The 27,190-nt window shown below is 33.7% G+C and overlaps 1 protein-coding gene across 3 annotated transcripts; it reads right to left on the bottom strand.

The window, feature by feature from the left end:
- Positions 1-291: 291 nt before the first annotated feature.
- grk4 (G protein-coupled receptor kinase 4) lies at positions 292-24,859 on the bottom strand. Of its 3 annotated transcripts, none has more exons than XM_058774437.1 (16): positions 24,489-24,859; positions 17,615-17,710; positions 14,967-15,079; positions 14,605-14,682; positions 14,342-14,442; positions 12,501-12,593; positions 12,203-12,266; positions 11,763-11,903; positions 7,387-7,577; positions 6,233-6,270; positions 5,802-5,891; positions 5,509-5,717; positions 4,359-4,496; positions 4,091-4,228; positions 3,329-3,460; positions 292-1,810 (listed from the first exon to the last, which is right to left on the bottom strand). In XM_058774437.1, exons 1-16 carry the CDS (start codon positions 24,538-24,540, stop codon positions 1,766-1,768), a joined length of 1,719 nt encoding a protein of 572 aa, XP_058630420.1. In that variant the 5' UTR covers positions 24,541-24,859; the 3' UTR covers positions 292-1,765. The 3 variants fall into 3 exon arrangements, with proteins under 3 accessions (XP_058630420.1, XP_058630419.1, XP_058630421.1); XM_058774436.1 differs by having other exon boundaries at positions 297-1,810; positions 3,280-3,460; positions 24,489-24,858; XM_058774438.1 differs by lacking the exon at positions 14,605-14,682 and having other exon boundaries at positions 298-1,810; positions 3,280-3,460; positions 24,489-24,858.
- Between the last annotated feature and the right edge of the window lie 2,331 nt (positions 24,860-27,190).

The raw sequence follows: 27,190 nt of genomic DNA, 5'->3' as shown, positions 1-27,190 counted from the left end.
TTAAATGGTGCTTGATCTGTGCATATTTCTCTCCTGATTAAGACAAGATTTTTTATTCTTTTCACTAGAAAAAGCATTTTCGCTGAAAGCAATGGTTTGGAGTTAGAAACATCTTAATGATGGGTTTGTTTACAGCTTTTCACTTCACAAGTTAATTGATGGACTGGAGTCGCGTGGATTATCGTGATGTTTTTATCAGCTGTTATAGGACTCTCATTCTGACGGCACCCATTCACTGCAGAGGATCCATTGGTTAGCAAGTGACAGAGTGTTACATTTCACCAAATCTCTTCCAATGTAGAAACAAACTGATCTACATCTTGTATGACCTAAATTTAAATTTTTGGGTGAACTATTCCTTTAAATTAATTATTTACTTATATATATTTCAGCATTACATCAGCCATCCTGCTCTCTAGATATCGGCACTGGTATCAGCCACTGTAAACTGTTTATCAGTGGGCAATTACGCAATATGTCCGATTGTTTCAAAATTAGAACAAATGTGTGTTTTTGTTTTGTTTATGCACATGACCAAAACAGGTATTAGTCACCTGATGCACAAAGATCCAAGATGTAGGAATTACTTGTTCATGCACTTCTTTACAACTGCATGAACTGCATGGAAGCTATGGGGAAATGGTCATGACTAGAAACAGACTGATATATCAGTCAGGCTAATTAATTGTCCGATATTTGGTCATTTTGAGGCTATTGGCACTAGCTACTGGCACTCCCATTATCAGTAACACAAGTGTTAACGCTTCCTTGTATCAGTACAAAAATCCACCGAAAGCTTTGTCAAAACACAATTTTTGTTTGAAAAATATATACAGTGGAGTTCATAAGTCTGAGGCTACACTGAAAATGTAGGATTCTACATTGTATTTTAAAACTAGAAATAAACAGAATGCTTTAAAAGAATGAAAACATTTAAAACAGAAAAATGAACATGAAGTATATCAGATTGCTACACTGTAAAAATGATTTTTCGAATTTGTAAATAAAACACTGGAGTGCATTTACTAGCATTTTCTGAGTGAAAATTGTTTCTACACCAATGTTTTTTTTTTGTGTAGTTTACTAATCAAATAAACAAATTTGGTTTGACGCATTGTAATATTCTGGTTAATTTCCAATTCAACCTTTACTCAAATTGTTATTCTGATCATATAATTTGTATTTAAAAATTGCACTGAATTAGAAATTAGCGTTGTCAGACTTTTGGACCCCACTGTATATGTAGACTATACAGTTTTTATCAGCAATTGACCATCAGCCATCAACCCATTTCAGCTGACCACTAGAAATGATAATGATGAATGGATCATTTGTACTCCTTTCTTTATGTTAATTTATCTTACCCCACTGTACAAAACAAGCGCACCAAATCTGTCCAGCCAAACAATCTAACGTACAAACAAAAGGCAGCGCTAACAGGAGGTTAGCATTAAAAAAATAAAAGTGAGTGTTTATATTGTGCTTAAAAAGAAATACACATTTCATATTCAGTACAGATGAAAAATAATAACAATAAAAACATTATATATGCATTCAAGTGGTATTTCTATGGCTTTTTGTACAATACAACCTTTAGTGAAAATATACATCTACACATAATTCAAGTACAAATGTACAAAATTCTTTAAACTCATACCCTTTACTTTAATTATGATACAGTTTAATACAGTTCATAAATACAGTTGAACATTCATACGTTTAGCATTCTGATTGGCAGCTGATGGGAAGTGGGAGTGGTTTTAGGTCAAGATGGCTCCTCCTCCTCACTGTTGGCACTCCTAAAACAAACCTGGAAATGATGAAGAGCACAGTAACAATATATCAGACGTAGTGAAGATTATACACACTAACATGGCAAATATTAGTGTTTCTAAATGTGTGGTCACATTAGTGAAATTTCTAAGGCAAAAAGTTCCATTGTATGTGTATACATACACGCACACACACACACACACACACACACACACACACACACAAACACACATATACACACACACACACACATATACACACACACGCATACATACAGTGTTTATACGTATATATATAGGGTTTCCCACAGGATTTTGTGAGACTGTGGTGGGTGGACCTCGGTCTCTCTGGGGGGGTCCGAGGACATGCTCCCCATAAGAAAATTCTGGACATATTTAAAGTTAAAATTATCTATCTGGTGCACTTTGAGAGTTCAAAATTAAGAGCTCCAACACAGGTTCAGTGTGCAAACTAAAAAAAAAAAAAAAAATATATATATATATATATATATATATATATATATAACACACATATAAAGTATATAAAAGTATTATTTTCTATTTAAATTATTTACCAAAACAAACCTACAAGTGCCTATTAAGTAATTTTAATGAAATGCAGGAAGATATCAAAGTAGAGTGCATGTGATTATTCACATTATCATTTTTAGCTACTTTAAAATAATTTTAATATAAATTCAGTAACAGATCACCCAAATGCACCAAGAATCAATACTCTAACATTGCATCACATTTATTGTGTAATTTTCTTCATTATGAATTTTAATTTCAGCCTATTTTTCAATCACTTAGAAAACACTGTCACTAGACTGCTTTTAGTTTTCACTAGTTTGTTTTCATTAGAGTTTTTGGAAACTTGAAACTTTGAAATAGATATTTTAAATTGGAGGTGAAATTATTGGCACCCAGTGGCAGCTTTTTAGTCTCAGCACAAACCTACACAGTTAAAGTATGAACTGGAATCAGCTGTCATTTAAACAACAAAACTCTGCAATAAGTGGTAAACCACAAAAATTCAAACGTCAAACTGACTAGTCATCAGCTTTGAGGTTTGTATTACTCTGGTTAGGGTTAGTAAGAATAAACCTAAATTAAAGGCTCAGTTTGTAACAGTGTTGTAGAGGTTTGTCCCCATCACCACATAAACACACACACACACACACACACACACACAGAAAGAGACTGACAACATTCATACTGCAAGGCTTAAAGTCAACATGAAATCAAAACTCTTTATTGTTTTATATCCTGTTTTAGTTGTAATATGTAACATTACGGAAGCAAAATAGGTTGCAAACATTGTTTCATGTTGACTTTAACAACGAGTATATTTGTCAGTTTACATTTCATATATGAACAATGTCTGAGTTTGGCCATGCAGAGATGGTTTTACCATTTGAGTTCATAAAAGGTAAACAAAGATGCATTGGCAATAAAATCAAAAGATGAAGGTAGGAAGGTCTGTTTGGAAAGAGCCAGAAAATACCTCAAGCCCCACCCCCTTTGAGCGCAGCGGGCGGCACGCTAGCACTTGCCTCTCGGTGGAATAAACGGTAGAAGAATCCTCGCTTGGGTGCTGGATTTGGCTTGTTCACATCCAGATCAGAACACAGTGCTCCATCCATCTCGAACACATTAATCTCTTTAAAGCACTCCATCTCAATCATCTGAAATCAAACACACACACACACACAACTGTACAGTGCACAATCCATCTCTATTTCACATCATGACTACATTACCATTTAGACTGATCGATAATCTAATCTCAACAAGTGAGTTGTCTCTCACTTAACTTTGTCTCAGATGTTTCTCCTAAAAAGCCCTAAAAGTTGACATATTACAAGAGCACAGAGCTATAAAATTAAATTGATCTAAAGTGACAGGAAAGATTATATTTATAATATTATAAAATATTTTTAGTTTAAATAAATGCTGTTCTTTTGTACTTTCTATTCAACAACAACGACAAAAAAAACCTGAGAAAAGTATGAAACAGAGCAACTGTTTACAAAATTGATAATAAAAAGAAATGTTTCTTGAGCACCAAATCATTTCTGAAATATCATGTGACACTGAATACTGGAGTAATGATGCTTTGCCATCACAGGAATAAATGACATTTTAAAATATACTGATGTGGAAAACAGTTGTTTTAAATTGCAAAAATATTTCACAATATTACTGCATTTACTGTATTTTTGATTAAATAAATGCAGCCTTGCTGAGCAAAAGACCAACCAATGCTGCAAACCCAAGTAGTTTATTATTATCCCCTAGTGACCAGAATGAAGTACCTCATTTTGCCATGGGATGGAGACACTTCCTGTTACAAACTTGTGGTAGAAGTCATCATCTGTAGGGTCCAGGTTTACACCTTTGACTGTAGAAAACTGCTCTATGTCCAGAACATCCTTGCAATACACAGCACGTGGCTATTAAAAAAAAAAAAAACATTGAATATGACCAGCATCCACTTAGTCCTAAAATCCTAACACGCTTAGTCCAGTAGGAGTCTTTTTAATCAAGCAGATAAAAATGAATAAATGCCCATGAATAACTCACATCAGGACAGAACGGCGGGTCTAGCATGTTGGCCTCCAATCGCTTGAAGTTGATGTTTCGGAAAATAGGATGCTGTTTGACTTCAGCCGCTCCACAGCCTCGACACCCCAAACGCTCCTTTGGATCTTTACATAACAACTGTGGAGCCCAGGAAAAGAGAGGGAAAGAAGTGAGGCTGAAATCCCAGTGGAAGAGAAAGTGACCCTGAGGTCGCAGTCTTCCATGACACCAGGAGAGAGGACCAAACAACACACACTCCTCCACAACTACACATGGACTTCTTCCCATGTAGAAAATATTACATATTGCAGCCAACATTTCAACTTAATTCTGAGTGTAAAATTAAAATAATTAAATAAAATTTAGTTTAAACACATGACAAGTTCTTTACAAGACATGTACAACTAGCTGATGCTTTAAAAAAAACGTATAGCACTTTCAAAACATTTTTTAAATTAATGACCCTAAAAATGCAATGTGGCGCAGCATTGTTTTCATTAACTACTGTAAAATTAAGACGATTAAAATTGTTTTTGTTCACTGAAATAAAACATAAATATTAAATATTAGAACTAACTATATATAATATATATATATATATATATACAGTATAATACAGTATAATACTAAAATAACACTGATGTAGTGTAAAATTAAGTAAAATAAGATTTTCCTTTCACCTTAAATATATATGAATGTACACTTCTAATCATTACTTAAAAATTAAAAACATAATTTTCAAGGTAAAAGCTCATTTTTATTTACAAATATCATAAATTATTTAATAAATGTTGCTTATTTCCACATTCCTTTGATTTACTGATCATAGGTTTCTCAAAGAGTAGTAATATATTTAAACATAACTACATTCTTTCATGATAAATAATAATAAACAAATGAATGCCTGCCAAAAATAAAGTTAATTTTATCGTAGAAATGAAAACAAGTTAATAATAGAGATGTACTGCATTTATGAATGACATTTTACTGTATCTTTGAATAAATGAATACATTAAGATTAACTTTTTCCCACTAGTTAAAATGACACCGTGGCATTGTTCATGTGTTCTCATCTCATAAATATGATCATTCTGACATTATTTTAAAGTTGCAATAGCACAAAAACCCACAAAGAGCATTAGGTCTGCACCTGTCGGCAGATGTCTTTAGCATCTTCAGCGAACTTCTCAGTGTATTCCTCCTGGTCCTCGCACACACGGCGGTCCACCTCCTCTCGCTTCACCCGCTCTTTGCGGCGACGGAAAGGAGACTGACCCTGAATCATTTCGAATATCAGGCAGCCCAAACCCCACCAGTCGGGACTGAAGGTGTAGCTTTCATTCTGAATGACCTCCGGTGCTAAAAACACATGGAGAGAAGTATGAAGTCAAACACTCCAGGACAAGTACTGCTAAAGAGATACGGAATGCGTTTGGCTCTTACCCATGTATCCCACCGTGCCAACGCGCCCTCGTATCGTCTCACCCTCTGGAATTTGGACGGCCAGTCCCAGATCAGAAATACGAATGTGCCCTGGAGAACAGCATCTCATTAAAACCTGCAGTATTATCATTCCTGACATGTCCAAACAGGACATCCTTCAAAATGGCACAGGTAAAAAGAATGTTTCCCTTAGAGCTTAATGATCTGAATAAGGTGTTTACATTTTATGAAGAAAATCTAGTAGTGTATGCTTGTGCAAAACTGTGTTCTGGGTGAACGCCAAGGCATTGCTATGTGGTTGCTAGGTAGTTGCTATGTTGTTCCCTACTAGCAAAACTCAAGAGTCCACCCCCAAGTGTAGATATGTGTAAATAAGATAAACAGAAGCAAAAACAGGCCATAAAACGTGGTAGTGAATAAAAACAGCTTACCACGGTCATCAAGGAGAATATTCTCAGGCTTCAAGTCTCTGCAAAAACAGGGAATACATTCATTTTACACACAGTTGAAATCTAATAACTTCAATTTTTAAAAATGCAAAAACTTTTTTTTAAAGAAGTCTTTGGTTACACTTTATTTTAAGGTGCCCTTGTTACAGTGTAATTATATATACATATAACTACATGTACTTGCTATATGGTTAGGGTTTGGCTTAGGGGTACTTGCATGCAATTTTGCATAATTTATTACAAGGACACCTTAAAATAAAGTGTTACCAAGTCTTCTGGTCACCAGAAGAATGTATTTGATCAAAAACCCAGGAAAACAGAATATTCTTAAATATTACAGTTACAAAACTGTTTTCTAGTTTAATATATTTTAAAATGTAATTTATTTCAGTGATTGTAAAGCTGAATTTTCAGTCTTCAGTGTCACACGATCCTTCAGAAATCATTCTAATATGCTGGTTTGGTGCTCAAGAAACAATCTTATTATTATCAGTGCTGATAAGTTTTAGCTGCATAATATTTTTATGGAAACCATGATACATGATACTTTTTTTCCCCAGGATTCTTTGATAAATATAAAGATAAGATCAAAACAACAGCATTTACTTGAAATAGAAATCTTTTGTAACATTATGAATGTCTTTTTGGTCAATTTAATATGTCCTTGCTGACTAAGTGTTCATTTCTTTAAAAAAAATCCCAAACTTATGCTATATTAATCCTGCTGTATTACTAGCACTTCTGTGACCAGGTAATTCCATATGAACTGTTTCCTGAATCTGCTAATCTGTTTTGAATTACAGGCGTAGACAAAATGCAAAAAAATCAAAATTTGTTTATATTCATTTTGCATAGAATACGATGCCTGCCAATATAGACGGAAAGCAAAGCCTTACATTCAAAAAATATACCTAAAAATGTAAATATATTCAAATCACACAGCCAAACATTGCTAAGCCTTCCACTGTTCAGTATCTTCAAAAACAATTTCACGCAAAACAAAGAAAAAAGTCCTGAGTTAATACTAGACAGAATCTGTAGACCTTTTATCATTCACATACTGGAAAATTTTCAGATTTCTGCGAAATGCATTTAAACATTGTAAAATGTGAGTGTGTTGAGATTAATAAACACACCTGTAGATGATCCTCTCTCGATGAAGGTCCTCTAAGCCACAGCAGATCTCTGCTGCATAAAAGATGGCACGCTGTTCATCGAAGCCTGAGTTTCCCATGTTATAGATATGAAACTTCAGGTCACCACCGTTCATTATAGTCAACACCAAACACAGAGCGTCCTTAGTCTCATATGCATATGCCAAACAAACCTAGGAAGGAAAAAGAGGTGCATTGTTATCTATTCATGAAGAAAGGATACATGAAACTTAGTGGTGCATGTCAAACAGTCAAATGTAGCTCATGAGAATGTTTTTTCAGGTGTGAACACTTTCACATAAATCATCCGGATGACTGGCACCTGGAATATACAGAAACACATTTTAAAACTCCACAGGGTTATGCCTGAAGAAACAGACTAAACTATACGATCCAAAATGGACACACAGGAAATGTCCTGTATATGATTTTAGCCATCACAGCATCTCCATTACTGTATTTATTTAGATTTTTATTTTTTTTACTAGCATAGAGACTAATAGAGTAACCACACACCTCTATTCAACAGACATAGAATTTAAGGCATCATTCATTTCTATTGAACAGTGCAGGACTAACTAAGTTGCAAAGCTAATATTAAGTGTTCTGTGTGTTGTGGTAATGATGGTGATGTTTGACTTTTAGCAAACCACAAAGGCTACATCATACAGCATGCAGTGTATTATAATTTTACATCAGCATGTCCTCTGTGATCTGCTGAATGACGCGCGAGGAGGACCACTGCAGAAGCTGAAAACCACTGTGTTAAGGAGGGGTTCTTACCCTTCAGCGGTTACACCCAACATTGTGGGTGGTTAGGTGTCAGAAGTAGACAGATGTGGGAAAGGACTGTGAACTCAAACAAGAAGCTGATGTTACTGTGTGAACCTGCAGCTCTACAAGACCACGAGGACTATAAAAGGACCCTTCACATCATTATGTGAAACATAATGGCAATGGGAGCCGATATGAGTGCTTACAAACTAAAGCAGTCGGGTCATTTATTATGTCTGCAGCAGTGTTTTTAAAATATGAAACAAATGACTCTGGAGTGTATTATACTATAGATGCTAATTCTATAGAATGATATATTTAAAGACATGCATAATTTTATTCAGAAAGGATGCATTAAATTGATCAAAAGTGACATTTTAATTTTAGAAAGCTTTTTTTTACTGTATTTTATCATGAATAAAAAACAAACAAAAACAAAACAGCCTAAATGAGCATAATACAAAAAAATTATATATATATATATATATATATATATATATATATATATAATTTTTTTTTTAATTAATTAATTTTTTTTTTTACCAACCTCAAACATTTTAAATTTAATTCGAGAGCAATCAAACATAACTATATAAAGACATATGAAGAGTTCATTTGCAAAAACAGATAACTAAATGTTTAAAAAAATCATGTTTTTATCCTGAATTCCAATTAATATCAATCAAACTGCAGTTGGGTTGTTTTGATTAAATAATAATAACTAAAAAAAATACAGCTAACTAACACAATAAAAACATGGTAACAAAAAAACAAACAAACATGATTTATGAAAATGAATAAAAATGGAGTTATCTGTTTTTGCAAATAAACTCTTCATACATACAGTATATATACATATATAATTATACACGTAATCATGCAGATCTTCAGTTATCTATTTAGTTAGTTTACAAATGAATAGTAGGGTGAAGACAAAGTCAGAGAAACAGCGAAGAGAGCACAAGCTGTTTCTCATCAAACTCAGCTCATATTAGTCACAGCATTATGTCACTTTATACTGTAAGAGTTTACTTGTCATCCCCAACTTTTAAACATGAGTCTGTTTATACATACTGAATGAACTCTGGGGCTGAATTGTGAGTGTGCGCGCATGTATGTGTGTGTGTGTGGGTTTAGGGTTTAGAGCACTTGACTCCGCTCTCTAACGCTGCTGTTTGGTCAGCGTTGCTAGGAAACAGAGATGTTCTCATTTGTGAAGTAGTTCATGAGAAGCAATCGCTCCTGCCTGTAGCATGAATGCGCACAGAGACACACACACACACACATGCATGCTCTTGCACACAGAAACACACACACATTGTCTTTCTTTTAAATTTAGATGCATGTTACACGCCTAAAAGACATTTGCACACAGCTGCAATGCTGAGCACAGCTCACCTGTGTGTGTATCTGGCCGTGTGTGTCTGTATGAGCTTGTGTGTTAGTGTGTGGGTGGATGGACAGAGGCTCAGGTGCTCTACAGCTGTAGTGGAATGAATCAGAGGCCGACATTACACTGCAGGCACTGGGTGCTATGTCTGAACACATGTTCGGCTGGTTGGTCTCTTTTAAAATCCATTGTTTTAGAGGTTCTAGAATGTTTACTGTGCTACCAAATTCCAACATATAATTTAAAAAGGCTGGAGTAATGGCTGCTGAAAATGTAGCTTTGCCACCACATGAATGAAGATAGATTTGAACATATATTCAAATAGAAAGCTATTTTAAATTCTCATAATTTTACTGTGTTTTTGATCAAATGCTATGACTGGTCTCTTTAAAAAAAAAAAAAAAAAGGTTTTGGATGTTTAGAATTCCAAAAGAAAAAGTACAAAGGCATCAAATTATTTAAAGGAATAGTTAAGCCAAAATAGAAAATTATTTACTTTGTGTCATGCTAAAGTTTTTTTTTTTTTTTTTTTTTCATCTGTGGAACTCAAAAGGAGAAATTTTGCCGAATGTCCTGGTCACTCTTCTCCATTCACTAAAAGAAAATGGGAACTGAGGCTGTCAAGCTCCAATAATGATCCAAAAAGCATCACAAAAAGTGGTCCATATGACTTGTACACTATAATATTAGACCTCTGAGGCCATACAATATCTTTGTGTAAAGAACAGACCAAAATGTGAATAATTGGAAATCTTTGTTTACTTAAGTCTAATGACAGGAACAAACTGATTTCTGACATCAAAGCTGCTGCAACATGCCTTGAGGTGCCATATCTGAATGTGCATGAGAACACGAGTTGGATGGATTTTGGTGCATTTTTGGAGTTTGACAGCTAGAGTCATTTCTAGAAAAAGCAGCCAGAATATTCTGCTTAACATATTCCTGTGTTTTCTATGGCAGTGTTGTTAGTGTTAAACTAAACTAAAACTAAAACTATTCAAAGCATTTTTAGTAATTGAAATAAACCTGACGTACTGTAAATAAAATATAAATATTTTAAAACTCAACTGAAATAATTTTTTAAATAAAGTGGAAACTCAAAATCTAAAAAATAAAAGCCAATTCAAAATACTGAAAAAGCTTTAATAGTATATAAACAATACTGAAATATAAAGAGTTCCATGGAAGAAAATAAATAATACAAACTTCAAAAATCAAAAATCTAATTTTTCTGACTGGTTTGGTTCAAAGCTTCAGCCACTTTCTTCAAGAATTTTTACATGGAGAAAAATACTCCAATAACCCAGTTGCAATTTATTGAAAGGATAAATGAGAACCATACAATGGAACAGTATCCCTTGATTCCTCTATTTTTGTTTGAAACAACACATTGGAATAGAAAAATCATTAGGATATTAAGTAAAGTTCCATGAAGACATTTTCTACATTTTCTACTGTAAATATATCAAAACTTAATTTTTGATTAGTAATATGCATTGCTAAGGAGTTCATTTGGACAACTTTAAAGGCGATTTTCTCAATATTTGGTTTTTATTGCACCCTCAGATTCCAGATTTTCAAATAGTTGTCTCTCGGCCAAATCCTATCCAATGTTGGAGTCCTATCCAAACAAACCATACATCAATGGAAAGCTTTCAGATTATGTATAAATCTCAGTTCCAAAAAATTGACCTTATGACTGGTTTTGTGGTCCAGGGTCACATATGAACAAATCAGGGATGTGTTTCCACTATAAAGTGTGTTTGCGACTATTTCAAGGTTGTAATTTGACTGCTTGAGGATATATGCTTTGTTTGAATATTTGTTTACCATGTAAAGAGCTTAAATTCTTTTTTTACACAGCAAATATTAAATGGTTGATATTTGGGATCACAGCCAAATAGCTGCATCTCTCTATGATTTAGCTAGTCAGGAGGTACTGAAAATGATTCAATTCATAGCAATTCGTTATGAACTACTACTCCAGACAAGATTTATCCCATGATAAGCACATTAATATTTGCCTGAAATATTTGGAATATTTTCCCTCTGTTGAGAACCTCACAGAAACTGAATCACAGAGAGTGGAGTCAAATGTTTGTTGCACAAATAATACAGACAAGACCAGCATGCAACTGAGACGACAGGTTAAGATAAAAGTAAAAATGAGGAATAAAAAGAAAGTAGTACTTACTACAAAACTACTGTTAACTTTTTCTAAAATGCGTTTTTCATTTAATGCCATTGCTTCACCTTTTCTTTTCTTCACCCGTTTCTTCTCCAGCTTTTTACAGGCGTACATCTTACCAGTGGCACGAACCTGGCAGGCACAAACCTAGTGGAAAGAATCAGGAAGCAATTAGTGCACCTAACTATTAATTTTATTTCTCTAAAGTATTATTCATTTCTATATGTGTAACACTTTTTCTTTTTTTAGCAAAAAATAACCATGCACCTTTAAATAGTCCTGCTGTGTGACAATTAAAAAGGTCATAAAACTGCACTCACAATCATTACAAAATAACAGACTTGTTTAGAATAGTTTAAGATGATTTTGAAATATATGACATGGTTTTTACGATATATTCATGTCAGATCCTCAAATACTGATCTAACAGTAATGAAATTACCCACCTCACCAAATCCGCCCTTGCCCAATACCCTGTAGTGTCTAAAAGTGTTTTTGGTAACTGGTTGCCTGCAAATAAAATACAGTTCAAGTCAATTCAATGCACAAAACTCAATCATTTCAGAAATAGAGCTGGATGCAATATAATGGCTTTTTTTCCAACTAGTGCCATTGCAATTAAGGATGATTTTATTAAAACTATGTAGGTCATGTTAAAGCTTTAGAAACTGTAGGTGTTATATAATCCATCATAAAAGCGAAATTCATCATAAAATCAGAAAGGTTGATAGAGATGCTACTCACCTCTCCAACCACTTCCACTGAAGAAAACGGGAAAAGTACATTGTCTCCTGATACGCTGAGAATGGCTCTCCACTTAAATATTCACGAACTATCCTGAAAAAAAAAACAGAAGGAATGCTTGAGGAATGTGTAGAGACCATACAAATGCCATGGTGCATGAATATGATAATTATACAGTATATATCAAAATACCAAATACCATCATCGTACCATAGTACTGCCACAAGCTACTCATCATAACTGATATAAATGAATTCCAAACAGAAATAAATAAGACTGGATATCATGCAAAAACAAAACAACTTATACCTCGATGTGTGCTTGTATGCCATGAAAAACCTAATTAAGTTTGTAGCATCTCTATTTGTTGGTTGCAACTCTTCAAAACTCAAATGATGACGTGTACAAGTGTGATTGCAGATGAGCCTCACGCAACTGATGCCATCTTACCCTCTAACATCACACACACTATCACACTCAAATACATAAACACACACTTTAACAAACACAGTGCCCATAGAGATTTAACAGGAAGGGTTAAAGTACTCCGCCTCACCCCCTCTCAAACAGAAAGGAAGCCTAAACTAAACAGAACTAAAAGACTGACTGAGGCAAAACACAAACACACAAAACTCTGTTTAGATTCAAAGTCACGTGTTTACTTTACTCGGACAAACAGTATGACTACAGCTAACGGTTCATTCTAGAACCGTAAGTCTTCACACTAATACCAGTAAAAAAACACAAACTGAGATCCATAAACGTATCACCACAAACAGAGGTGGATAAATCACTGATTCCACTTCAGTTTTGACATTCCAAACATAAACTAAATAACTAGCATGTGTAACACATGGACAAGCCTACTGCGTTTTCTTAAAGGAATAGTTCAACCAAAAGAATTTAAGGTCTGGCAATATTAATTACGCTCATGATGGTGATTTGTTTTTAAGAATAATGTGGAAAGAATAATGTCTTTTGAATATAATTAATGTGCATGTGAATTGGAGATTTCAAGTACCAAATATACAAAAAAAATATATATATATAAAACTCCATGTCTTCTAAAGTCATACAATAGCTTTGTGTGACAAACAGAATAAAATTTTAAGTTGTTATTTAGTAACAGGTTTTTAAGACCATGAGCAGAAGGTCAAATCATATCTAAATTTTGACCAGCACAGTAAGTACCAAGTTGCACGCTAAAATTTCACAGCCTGAGAAATCATAACGCTCAACAAAGATAAACAAACACTATTAAGCATGATTTGAGAATATTCACTACCACTTGCCCATTTGGAGTCAAAAAGTCAATAACAAGGATGCATTCAATTGAAAAGTGACAGTAAAGACATTTATAACGATACAAATGATTTCTGTTTCAAAGAAATGCTGTCCTTTTGAACTTTCTATTCATCAAAGAATACCTGTAAAATGTTTTTACAGGATCAAATTGAAAATAATTTTTTTTAAGTATAAAAATATTTACCAGTATTACTGTATTTGAGATCAAATAAATGCAGCCTTGATATTTCTTTAATATATATTTTTTAAAAAGTTTAAATTATAAAAATATTTACCAGTAATACTGTTTTACTGTATTTTAGATCAAATAAATGCAGCCTTGATGCTTCTTTCAGAAACATTAAATAAATCATACTGACTCTAAATTATCAATAGGTAGTATAATATTGAATCAAACTTGGGAAAGTGTCTTGGAGATTATTTTTTCACCATAGGTTGTTGGAAAGATGTTGCTTGACAGTAAATTAGCCTAGCTGTTACCTGCAGTAGGTGGCTGGCAAATGAACTGGCTTGCTTTGAAATAACATTGTTATTACCTGGTACACGCCTGAAACAGCTCTTTACAGGGACTCTGTTCCAGTTTCTGCCTGCAGTCCCCAACCACATCCTGAGCGATCTCTGGTAGATGAGCTGCCGACTACAGTATGGGAAGGAGGGAGAGAAAACAGGAAGAGCGGTTGATAGTGTGCAATTTAAAAAAAAAGGAGAGAAAAGTTTCAAGTTCAGTCATTAATTCAGCAACTCATGCACGCAGGAGTGTGTGTGAACAACTGCATGCAAGCAAAAATTGAATATTTACCCCATTATTAAAATATGTGTCTAAAATATTTAAACCGACGTCTCTTCTCTTCTCATCCGGAGCCACCTGATACATTGCCTAAACAACCACACACACACAAATAATGCTGAAATCACAGAATTTAGTAGACAGTCAGTACACTCTTAAAAATAAATGTTCTTCATTGGAATCTTTGATTCATAGAACCTTTTGGTTGCACAAAAAGTATTTTATAGTGGGAAAAAGCTTCTTCAAATTATTAAACTTATGGTACCTTTATGTTTAAGAGTGTTAGGGTGCACAAAATGTGTATTCCATTAGAGTGAAGGTGAGAGAACAATTCAATTTTTGACGGGTTAAAGAGAGGTGCAGAGGTTTCATACCACAGAATCCAGGAACTCTATGCACCGCCGTAATTTGGGCTGAGTGTCACAGAACTGCCGAAACAACTGACGACCAATTGGTTGCTTCTCACAAAGGCTTGTGTAATCCCTCTCTGAAAGTGATAAACGAGAGACAGAAAGAGGGTTAAACCTATCATTGTGATATGATGATTTTCCTCATCTATAATCTTTTAAGGGTCATATTATTAAACATTAAATTGACCTTTTGAAATAAAAGAGTTCATTGTAATATGAAAACACAGTGAAACTTTCACAAATCAAATGCAATGAGGCCATTTATCGAAACTATGTTAAAAAATTAGTTGAAGAATTGAAATACTTCTTCAGCAGTCTTGGTTTCGGTATTTTCCCATTCATTTTCCCCAAAGGGGAATAAAATTATTAAAGTTATAAGCCATGAAAAAAACCATCCAGCTACAAAATGAATCACAACATTACAAATTTGATTTGAAGCAAAAACATTTTTGAAAATCAGAAGAAAAGACAAAGGTTCAAGACTTTGTACTTTACAGCTTTAACAAAAGAGCAATGTGAATGTTGATTAAATTGAAGATGGAGAAATATGAAACTATTGATTTAAAAATGTTGATAAAATATATACAGTTCTGGTCAAGATTTGACATACACTTTGCAGTATATGCAAAATGTTAATTATTTTATTTTACCAAAACACGATGTTTTGTTATGTTATTTGCATTTGCAAAATGCACCATTACAAAAGGCTCAAATGGTCACTGATGCTCCAGAAGGAAAAACGAGCCAGGGGTGTAAACATTTGAACAGAATGAAAATGTGTACATTTTTCTTATTTTGCCTAAACATCATATTTTTTCATTTAGCACTGCCCTTCAGAAGATACTTACATGTTTTCCAGAAAACAAAACAAATTCAATTTACCCTGATCTTCAAATCCAGGCTCTTAATGCATCGTGTTTCCTTCTGAAGCATTAGTGAGCATATGAAGCTTTCGTAATAGTTGCATATGAGCCCCTCATTTATGCTACAGTCATTGTTGGAAAGGGTTCAAATATTTTAAAAAGGTATACCATTATCTGTTTAATATTAGATACTTTTAATGGCATGTTAATAGGTCTCACAGAAAAACATGAAATTTGTGCCTTTATTTAGAAATAAAATCACCTGACACAAAATTGTACCACATTCATGGAATGTACCAGAGAGGGTGGAAAATCAGGTGAAAAACCTAATTCAGACTGTCTGAGGTGCAAAGCCCTTGACTAACATTTTTGTGGACCTTAGGGAAAAAAAATAAAATGCTTTAAATGTATGATATGACCCCTTTAATAAAATATTTCCTCCATACACACACAAAGTGCAAAACTCAGCATTCAGCCACGACACTAAATCACAGTGATGGTGAGCAGAGCTCAAGCTGAGCCCTGTGCTGCAGGACTCTCTGGAACCCTACGGGCCTGGTGGATTCTGGGCCAAGAGGAAACGGCCTCAGCCGGGACTTCCTCTCATGAGCCAAGGTCTACAGCTGTCTGACGCAAACACACACACACCTGCCCACACACCAGAATACATTTTTAACTGACAGCAACATTCTAAACAATATAAAGCCTTTAATGAGGAATACACTAGTAAGTATTCTTTGTTTAGTGCACCACAAAATAAACCAACCCTTTGAAGGAAACAAATAATATATATCTTTTTTTTTACTATGTACTGCCTTTAAGGTACACAAGGTGCAACAAGTAAAAAAAAATAAAAACGTTTTGTGAAATTCATTAACTATGGGTGAAAAATACGGTACAACGGTATCTGCACATAATTATTTAACCCCTAATTTAATGGAATCAAGTGATTCTTATTTAAAATCAAGGTTTTAATGGCTGATAATGGCTAATATTATAAATCTGACAAAACTTTATATATGAAGAGTTTATTTGCAAAAACACATAACTCTGCTTTTTTTAATTTTCAAAAATCATGTTTTTTATTATGTTATCATGTTTTTATTGTGTTAGTTAGCTGTATTTTTTAGTTATTTTTTAACCTAATCTAAATAACCCAACTGCAGTTTGTTTGAGATTTATTGGAATGCACAATGAAAAAAACATGATTTTTGAAAACTGTTAAAAACGGAATTATCTGTTTTTGCAAATGAACTCTTCATATATATATATATATATAAACTAAAAAACAAATACAAACACATCCACTTATAGGTCACCCTTTATGTGCTACATGTAACGTAATAATATTCTATATGTCAGCCAGATGGACAACTCTTAAACAACATCAAATCACACTAATGAGAGAGAATATTACTTGCAAACTTTCATTTAAGCCACTAAAAACCCCACTGTGGTTGGAGGGTATCCAGTCCCTGCACAACTATGACTGTTTGTCTGTATACAAATACAAACAAACTGGTATTTTTAATACCTTGAAACTAGGGCTGTCAGTTTAGTGCAATTTAATATAAAAAAAACATGAAATGCGATAAAAAATGAACACAATTAATCATGCCCCTTGAACCGTATCTAAATTCTGTTTGGAGGGATTTTCCAACCACTAAAGCAATTCAAGCTTGAAGTACCATGTTTTTGTGAGTCCAAATGCGGATTTTCTGAATGCTCTCTTTCATACATCCATCTTACCGATAGTGCGTCGAAGTTCCTCACAGAGGCTGACATGAGGCAGTTTAAGCATCTCCTTCCATTTCTTGCTCCGCCCGTTCCGTTTCCCTCCTCCTCCTATGAGAGAGAAGGTGAGAAACTATTAAGATGAACTCAATTTACATTTAAAATCAACATTATGCCTCTTTACTATTATTTGTCAGTCTGTATTTGTGGTTAAAACAACAGCTTTTTTGGCATTGACATTCCACACGAGTGTGAAAAAAAAAAAAAAAACGTGTACATCCACGTGCACAGACTTTGCTTGCTGACAATCAGTAAACTGATATATAAAATATTCATACCTAAAATGTTTAAAAAAAATTGAATAACCCCCTGTCACAAAGGCCAGAAACACAAGTTTTCCAGAAATCCTTTCTTCAGTCTCCAATCTCTCATTATTTTTCCTGATTACTGAATCAATCAAACAAACAAACATTCCTCCATACATCTGTAATCAATGCTATTAATACCAAAAGAGCATTGCCTTTAGAGAGATCATGACAGCTGGCAAAGTTTGAACCTGTACGATCATTTGAAATAATAATCAGACCTTGTTTTCACATAATTGTTTAATGCAAAACATGCAAGCAGCATACAAGAGTGCAATCAAAAGTTTGCCGTCTTGAGGCCAAAAGCATTCCCGGGATAACAGTTTTCCTCAAAACAGAGGAATGAGAAGAGTTTATCCTCCAGGATTTACTGTAATTTCAGTGACTGCAAATTCCAGCAACATTACAGACAGCCTTACAAGTCATGCTCTTGAAAAAACACACAGACTGAGAACTGCTGGCCTCTGAAATTACCCTTGGGCGGTCAAATACTTTAGGGGTAAGAAGAGGGTGATTAATCTGCATCTTATTGTTTGTTTCATTTCCTTATGAAATCCATAGCAATGTGTTTTGCAATCAAGCCTGTCAATCTGTCTGAGAGAGCGGTTGTTGGTGTATGTACACATGCGTATAAATGTCTTTGGCTGTTGAATCCCATCTAACCTCACTAATTTTCAACTGGTGTCTCATACTATGAGTTCAGTGTTCAGTGTTCAGTTTTTAACGCAATTAACTACATTTACATCCATTAAAAATATTTAGATTTGGTAATTTATTGGCATTGTGATCTACATCTAATATAAACAGCAGTCTCGCCTAATTATAATTAAGATCTAACATGTTAATTCACACTGCACAGATGCACATAGTACAACATGTTCATTCTTGCATTTGATTATACATAGACAACACATCACTCACTCAATACTAATGCAATAACATGCACACACGCACACACACAACCACTGAGCTGTTTGACCAGTCAAACCCTCACAAACGATACACTTTGTGCAATCTACACTAGAAGTACAGAAATTAGCGACCGCTGAAGTGAGACAAGGAAAGAGACAATAATATGCCATGAGTCAAAGGTCTGTCTATGCAAGTCAAGCATTTAAGCAGTTTTGGAACAGTTAATGTAAAGCTAGACAAACATATTTTCTGTATTTACATAATGGCACAACAAGATAAACAGGAAGAAGAGCAAGATGACTGGCTGAAAACAAGAAAATCAGATAAACACTTTCACTGCAAATCAATTTGCCTACAGACATGCAATAATTCCAACTATTTCCTCATTATTTGACACAAACAGAAACACACACCTTTGAAGAAACACAAAGATTATGCCGTTTCAGCATTCCTCTAAAATGTATTTGGGAAGTTGACATAAAACACTTTTGGAAAGTTGGCATGTCCTGTTGTACTCCATCTAAAAATATTTTAAACGGCATTTTGCTTTTAATAAAAAAATGACTGTGCTTACAGCATTTATGAGCTCATAATAATTGCAAGATTAAGGCAATAAGAAGTTTAAAAACTGTGGAAAAACTTACGAGAAATAATGACCAGTTGCTTTCCTTTGTACATTCGTTTGAATCATGTATAAAGTTTATAAAATAAAAATAAAATCTAAATAAAACATATGAAATTAAATAATCTAAATTTAAATGATATAAAATGTATCAAATAAAAATAAAATCTAACTAAAATCTATAAATTAATCTAATTTTAAAGATTTATAAAATTAAAAAATGAAATAAAAATCGAAATAAAATTTACAAATTAAACAATCAAAATGTAATGCTAACTACCTAAACCATTTGATGAAAGATAGATCCTAGAAAATGCTAAATACCTAAATAATTTGATGAAACCTTTGCATTTGTAAACTTTATTAATGTAATAATTTTTGAAAACTTCAGAAATGAATTTTTTTCGGCCCTATCATAAAAAACAGCCCTATTTTTGAAACAACCTGTTACTTCCTCTAACAAAACAAGAAATGAAGAATATCAAGTCAACTAACACACTCAGAAAATAGAAAGCTACTGACGCAACTGTGAACAAAAAAAAGCCTTATAAAGAAGCAGTGGTTTTCAATCTATTTAGACCACGATTGTCCAAGAATATACAAAGCTACCTGCTATGTAGGCTAAGATATTTCTTTCAGTACTTCTGCTGTAATGATGACAATGCTGTTGAAATATAGCACTATAATAATATAATAATATAGCACTCTTTCGTTGGTTTTGATTGCTTCTATTGTCCTCATTTGTAAGTAGCTTTGGATAAAAGCATCTGCTAAATAACAAAATGTAAATATAGCCTAATGTAAATAACAAAATTAAACTGAATTTTTAAAACAAGCCCCAAATCAAATAAATAAGTAACACAAATAAAAATATTAATCGATTAATCTAAGCAATTGATTTCCCACAAAAAAAAAATCAACAATTTTACTTAAGAGTATTTTATTAAACCAAATGAAATGTGATTAATGTAAATGTGTAGTATTTCTGAAAAAAAAAATAATAATAAAAAAATACTTTTTTAAATATAAAATCAATTAATTGGAGATGCTTTTGATTATTAAAAGAAAGAGAATAGAAAAATGAAAATGGAAAAAAAAAATGTGGGAAATAAAACGGATTTCATAGGGCCCTATAATTATATAATTTTTTTTTTTGGTAATAAAAATAGATTTAAGTGAACAATAGATTTTAAAATGACTTAAAATACATATATAATAGCAATGATGCAATAATAATTAGTTCAAATAAAGTATCAAAAGCAAGAAATCATATGGTTTTATAGAACAAAACTGTTAAAATACATAAAGTATTATAAACAATAGAGCTAATGTACATTATGCATAACAACCTAGGCCTGATGATTATTTTTACACATTACTGCGCAATCTAATCCTTGTTTAATACTGACAAGAACCATTTAATTTAAATGTCCACTTAATCTTTAATATTTGGCCAAGAATGCTACAGGACAGAAATGCTATAGCCACTGAAATTAAATGAATATGTGGACATCAAAACCTGTAAACTCAGAGTAGGGGTTTGAGCTTTTATTTTGAAATCGCGATATATTCTCCTGTGTTTGTGTAGATTTATAAATGATTTACCTTACAAATCTGATGAAATGGCGCACATTGCGTTCCCAGATGAACGTTATAATAAACCCAAACTCACAACAACATGCAGAGATGGAGTTTGAGACGCTCCACACATGTAAATGATAACAGTTTCTGTGGAGCTACGTAACCTACATGCGTGTTCATAATTAAAGCGCATAGACTGTATTAGAACTGCATCGCATATAATTATTTTATTAAATGATAGCGTTTGTGAATTCACAATTATGCTTAATTATGATTTTTAAATGGGTTTAATATATCATGCAGCCTTGGAAAATAGTCTAATAATGTGTTTTATGGATTCTGGTCCATGAAATGCGCCACTTCCGGTATTTTGCCGGTTAGTCGATGCGAGCAAAATGAAGTCGATGATTTTTAAAAATCGACTAGTCGACTAAAATCGACGAATCGCGACAGCCCTACATGCAACATGAGCAGTTTTTAATCTAAATTAGATTGTATAATTTCGAAATTTGAAGCAAAAACAGAACGGTCTGACTTCAGTTTTGTGAAACTATACACAAAAAAATATCTGCATGAAACAGAAACAGCAGATGAGCTGAATGAGATGCAGATTCAGTCTCTGCCAGCAGGTGGCGCTTAAAGCGTTTCCATGGTTTCCGCTGTAAACAAAGCAGCACTATGAACTTTAATATGCATTATACAGAGGCAAGATGAAAATAATAAATACCATCTAAACTTTTCTAAAGACAGTAAGTTCCCCTCAGACATACATTCATATAAACTCCTATACCTAATTGAATTGTGATTTGTTTAGCATCTCAACCGATTTTAATCGTCACATATTTGAATTTTATTCAAATATTTTCAATTTGACAAAGTTAGTCAGGCTGTTTTAATTTTTGCTTAGGCCCTCTATGTCCCAGGTTGAAAGCTACTGTTTTGAAGATACTCAATTCCAAGAGCATTTCATGATAACCTCGCAAATAAATAATAGAAATATTGAGCAGATTATCTTAAAGTTGGCATGAAATGAAAATTCATATAGATCTTATTGTATGTGATTACTTTAACCTTGTAAAATTCTCAAAATCAAATTAACAACCGATGCATACAACCAAGTCCCCAACATTTTCTATTTTTTGATAATCTGTTATATAATACACTCAGACGTAAGCCTCAATATAGAAGAAAAGCTCTATCGCTGCTACAGTTTCATCTCAATTTTAAAGCTTCTGCAAAGAAAAATAGTTCTAGTATTATCATTTTATTTTCTTGGGGCACCTGAGCCACTTCTACTAAACATTTATCAAAAGCCACAATTACATGGAATTACAGACACATCTTTATAAGTTTGAGAAAGCTAAATTTCTTCTGACACTGCAATGGTCATGAAATGACGTCGTAATTTCATCACATTACAAATGACATATTGATTTATTGGTCATATGGCACAAATTCGTGAAACATCTTCACATTTGCATCCATATCAATGGAAATTAATAGAATTAAAAGTGTGACTGCCCCTTTGTTGCGGTTAAGGCTAGAAGGGATACAGCTATGGCCACCAGGGCTTACTGGGCATGCGGACATCAATATTGCATAATTTTTGTCAAGCTGAACAACAATAATTAGGGGAGCGCTGGGCACAAAGTAACGCACGTCATTTAAATATTTCCACACATGCTAGCATAACAAAATGTACATTCATGTGGGCCATCCTAAGCATGGCTGTAATGTGTTCATTGTCTATTTTTAATTCTTAAAAAAGTCATTATTTCATTCGAAAAATTTTTTTATTTTATTTTAATGTAGGGCTGGGCGATATGGCCTAAAAAAAATCCCGATTTTTCCACAAAAATCCGATTCTGATTTAAATCGATTCCCCCCCTCATGACCGGTGTAGACACGGTGTGAGTTTTTTTATGGGTTATGTTATAGCCCTGCTTGTTTTTTAAATGTTTTTATGAAATCTCTGTATTGCTCATATCATCGTATTATTTACTGCCATGCGAGATCCGATTTTCATTCAAACAAATCGATGTGAACTACACATTCGAGTTAATCCATAAAATCGATTTATCGCCCAGCCCTATTTTAATGACAAAATATTTTTGTTTGTCTTGTACATTTTTTTTGTACATTTTTTTTCATGAGATCAGATATGGTCATGTTACAACGTGCCCCTCAAATGTTACAATGTGCCCAACCTGCGGGGCATATTGTCACATTTCACTTCCATTTTTTGAGGGTAAATAAAGAAAAACGTATACACTGTAATTATGATACAAAGCGACATATTTGTACTAGACAAGTGTGAAATTACTGTGAATAAAAAATTATATTCTGAACCCCGTGTGGATTTACATAAACTGAGAAAGTCAAAAAGTGTTACGTTCTCCCCCTGTATTTGCATTATTGTAAGGGGTAGGTTTAGGGTTGGGGTAGGTGTAGACAAATATAATAAAACAGAATGGTAGCAAATTTAATTTATTGTTATTTTATGGAGAGATTTTGCATCATTTCTGGCCGTAGCTGTATCCATTCTAGCCACAACCCTTTATTGCACTCAAAAGTAGGCATGATTTGAGTAGACAAAGTGATTAGCAAAGTCCTGCATACATCACTAGAAAGTCTGCTGTTTTTACTAGAGGATCCAATTATGATATTTCAATTAAAAATTACGAGGTCAAAAAAAAAAAAAAAGAGCTGAATTTTAATTTCATGCCGACTTTCAAATAAATTCTGTCATCCGAGGTCATTTTTTATTAGGCTACTGTGTACTAAACTTTTGATTCGCCAAACTTGCGTTGATGCGGAGTGATACGCGAAACATGAAAGTAGCGAAGGAACGTTGCCATGGGCAACGGTAAAATATCCTATTCGACAGTAAAACAAACAACAACAAAAAAAGGACACATTTGAGCGCTCAATGCCGCGCTTGCCCAATCAGAATCGAGTGGTCCAATAATACCTAATTTATCACAGATAAGACAGTGGTCCAGCAAGGAGCAAACCGACCTCACTCCTATCACAGTGTACTCCTTTGTGCGCAGACAGAGGGGCAACCTTGCGGCCTACAACTGCAGTTCAACCTCCCTCCCAGGTGAAGAGACGGGGATGGGTGTACACTGCGGTCTCTGCGTTATGAATCCAGGGAAAAATACACAGTAACCTCCATTAGGGGTCTGACAGAGGAGACTGAGCATAGTAAGTGCGTACTAGCATACTAAATGAGATGCTATTTATCAGAGAGCACTTTTGAAAGCCCATTCAAGACTGTGTACAGATGTGGAGAATATACTCAGATCCAATAAGACGCTGAATTCAGCCTCGTCCGTGATAAAGTTAATACGGGATTCATTAGGACGCGTTCATGCTTTAATTGATTGCGCCATTGCGCGTCTCTTACCTTCCCTCGCCTTCAGCAGCACGGTGTTGGCCACGATATTCTCAATCTCCATTGTCAGAAAAAAGATCCCATGCAGTCCCGATACATTTCACTTAGGAGAAAAAAGACGAGGACGCTCGCGCTGTTGGTGGCGGTGAGGATGAGGATGATGATCGGTGGTGAGGATGGTTGTGATCGGCGTGAATTTGGCGTTGGCACATTGCAGGTTAATTGTATTTCTCCATATCTCGCTGTTGAACCCCCCACCTTTCCGCTCGCCGTGGACATGTACTCTCTCTCCCCCTTGTTAGCATTCAGTGCTCAGCAGCCCTTCCTGTCTCGAGCAGCACTCGCTTACACCGTCAGCTCTGGAGGAGGAGGGATCATCTTACAACAACCAGAATGTAACCCAGCAGTCTCGCTCTCTATCTCCGAGTCATCAGGGCATTTACATTACTGCCAAACACACACACACACACACACATATATATATATATATATGATGAGTTTCTCACACAAAAACTATTTTACAAAAATAGTAATACCCAACACTATTGCAAATTCACTATTCATGCATACAGTGCACCTTATCAATACAATACAGATGTACTTTTTTTTTTTTAGGTTTATTACCTAGAATCAATACTGCAACATTGGAAAAAATATAAAATATGAATTCTTACTTATTTAAATGTTTATATATATATATATATATATATATATATATATATATATATATATATGAGTTTCTCACACAAACAAAACTATTTTACAAAAAATTAGTAAATACCCAACACTATTAAAAAGTAAAATATTTAAAATACATTTATTTCATACTAAGTATAGTTCAAATCTATTAACATATTTACTAACATATCACTCGAGACTTATTGATACTAAAATCTTAAACTTTAATTGAAGTACTACTTGTGCACAATGCACACTTCTTGTGTTTTAATGTCACTATTGATGAGGATTGTATGATCTTTAAATAATACTGGTCTTTAAATGTGATATTTAAAGTGTACCTAAAGTATAGTTGCAATAGTTCCACTTTAGCACAATCAAATATACTTACGTATATCTTTAGTTGGTCTTCAGCACAATTAAAGTGTATTAAGACAGTACATAATTAGTTGTTCCAATTTAGCAGACTTTAAGTTTCCGGTTTAGTATACCAAAAGTACTATTGTACATTATTTTTATTAGGTACATGAATATGTAAATGAATTTGCAGTATAGTTAGAATGAAATAGATGTATTTCAAATACATTTAATTATATTTGCGTATTTTTCACTAGGGTTGCAAATGTCTAATTCACTATTCATGCATAAAGTGCACCTTATCAATACAATACAGATGTGTGTGTTTTTTTTTGTTGTTTTTTTTTTTACCTTGAATCAATACTGCAACATTGGGAATAATATGAAATACGGATTCTTGTTTATTTAAATATTTGTAGTGAAATCAAATAGCTGGATTTTTACTGATGTTCGAATATTACAAATGATCAAACAGCATGAAATAGTTTTGTTATACAATTAGTTACATATGCATGACAGAATCTTATAGAAATAGTTACTAGCTTAACATGTTATTAATATTTTATTAAACGTTTTGTATATATAAAATATATTTTTAAAGAACAACAACTGCATTTGCATCTGTGGTTCTTAAACAAAGGGGACGAGGTCCACTAGGGGGCCTCAGCAAACAATGTGCAACGTAAACTTGACATTTCTTTTTAATTTGTTCTGAGCAACTGTTGTTTTTATCGAAGAAAATACAGTTCTTGAAACTTGTGGGATTATAAAATTAATTATGGTTAATTATTTTAAGTGAAACACCTAGTAAAAAGTTCGCAAACAAGCAGCAGCATTTTTATCAGAAGTGCTTGAGGAAATAATTTATGTGACTAGTTTACTCATCAAGAAGTTTTAGTCACATTTTTATAAGGTTTCTTTGGAAAAATCAATGAAAATACTTCATTAATGTGAAAGTAGTTTGTAGTGAAATTGAATTACTGGATTTTTTTACTGCCATTAGAATATTAAAAATGATCAAACAGCGTAGAAGAATTCTGTTATACTTGACAAAAATTGACTAACAAAATATATAAACGTCCACCATTTATTGACTGAGTTTTTTTTAAACGTTTTTATTTTTACTTATTTCTTTTTTGGATACATAGAAGATCAGCATAAGATAATACTCTTACAAATTCATTATGCAATACATCTTGCATAGTGCTTGCATATAGTAGTTTGTGCAAATTTATAATTTTGTAGTTTGGGGAAATAGCTCAGCATTGTGAACAACACATAATGACTAAATATAGATCATTGAGATGGGCTGCATGTAGCGGGCTTTGTGATGGAGATGATCTTTATTGTGCTCAATATAGGGGTTTTGGGGTGAGATGTATATGATATCTGCAGGGAATTGCTGACTCATAGAGGTGATTGTGGGTGACCTTAATGCAGAACTGTGAGGTGGCCACAAGGCCTTGGATTTTCACCGCCCTTGGGGTTATTACAGCCTGCTTCACTTTACACAAGGACACACACAGACATTAGATAGACCTGTCTAGACCGCACACTCTGCTGTCTGATATTCCAATTAACTAGCTGAGACACCATCCCTAAATAAGATTCCTATATTAACCAATGCACAATACTAGACATTATGCTAACCTGTTTCATTTAGTGTCTCTGCAAACTAA

Source organism: Onychostoma macrolepis, chromosome 01 (genome assembly GCF_012432095.1).
Source record: "Onychostoma macrolepis isolate SWU-2019 chromosome 01, ASM1243209v1, whole genome shotgun sequence".
NCBI lineage: Eukaryota > Metazoa > Chordata > Actinopteri > Cypriniformes > Cyprinidae > Onychostoma > Onychostoma macrolepis.
This window is presented reverse-complemented; position numbering and strand designations above follow the sequence as displayed.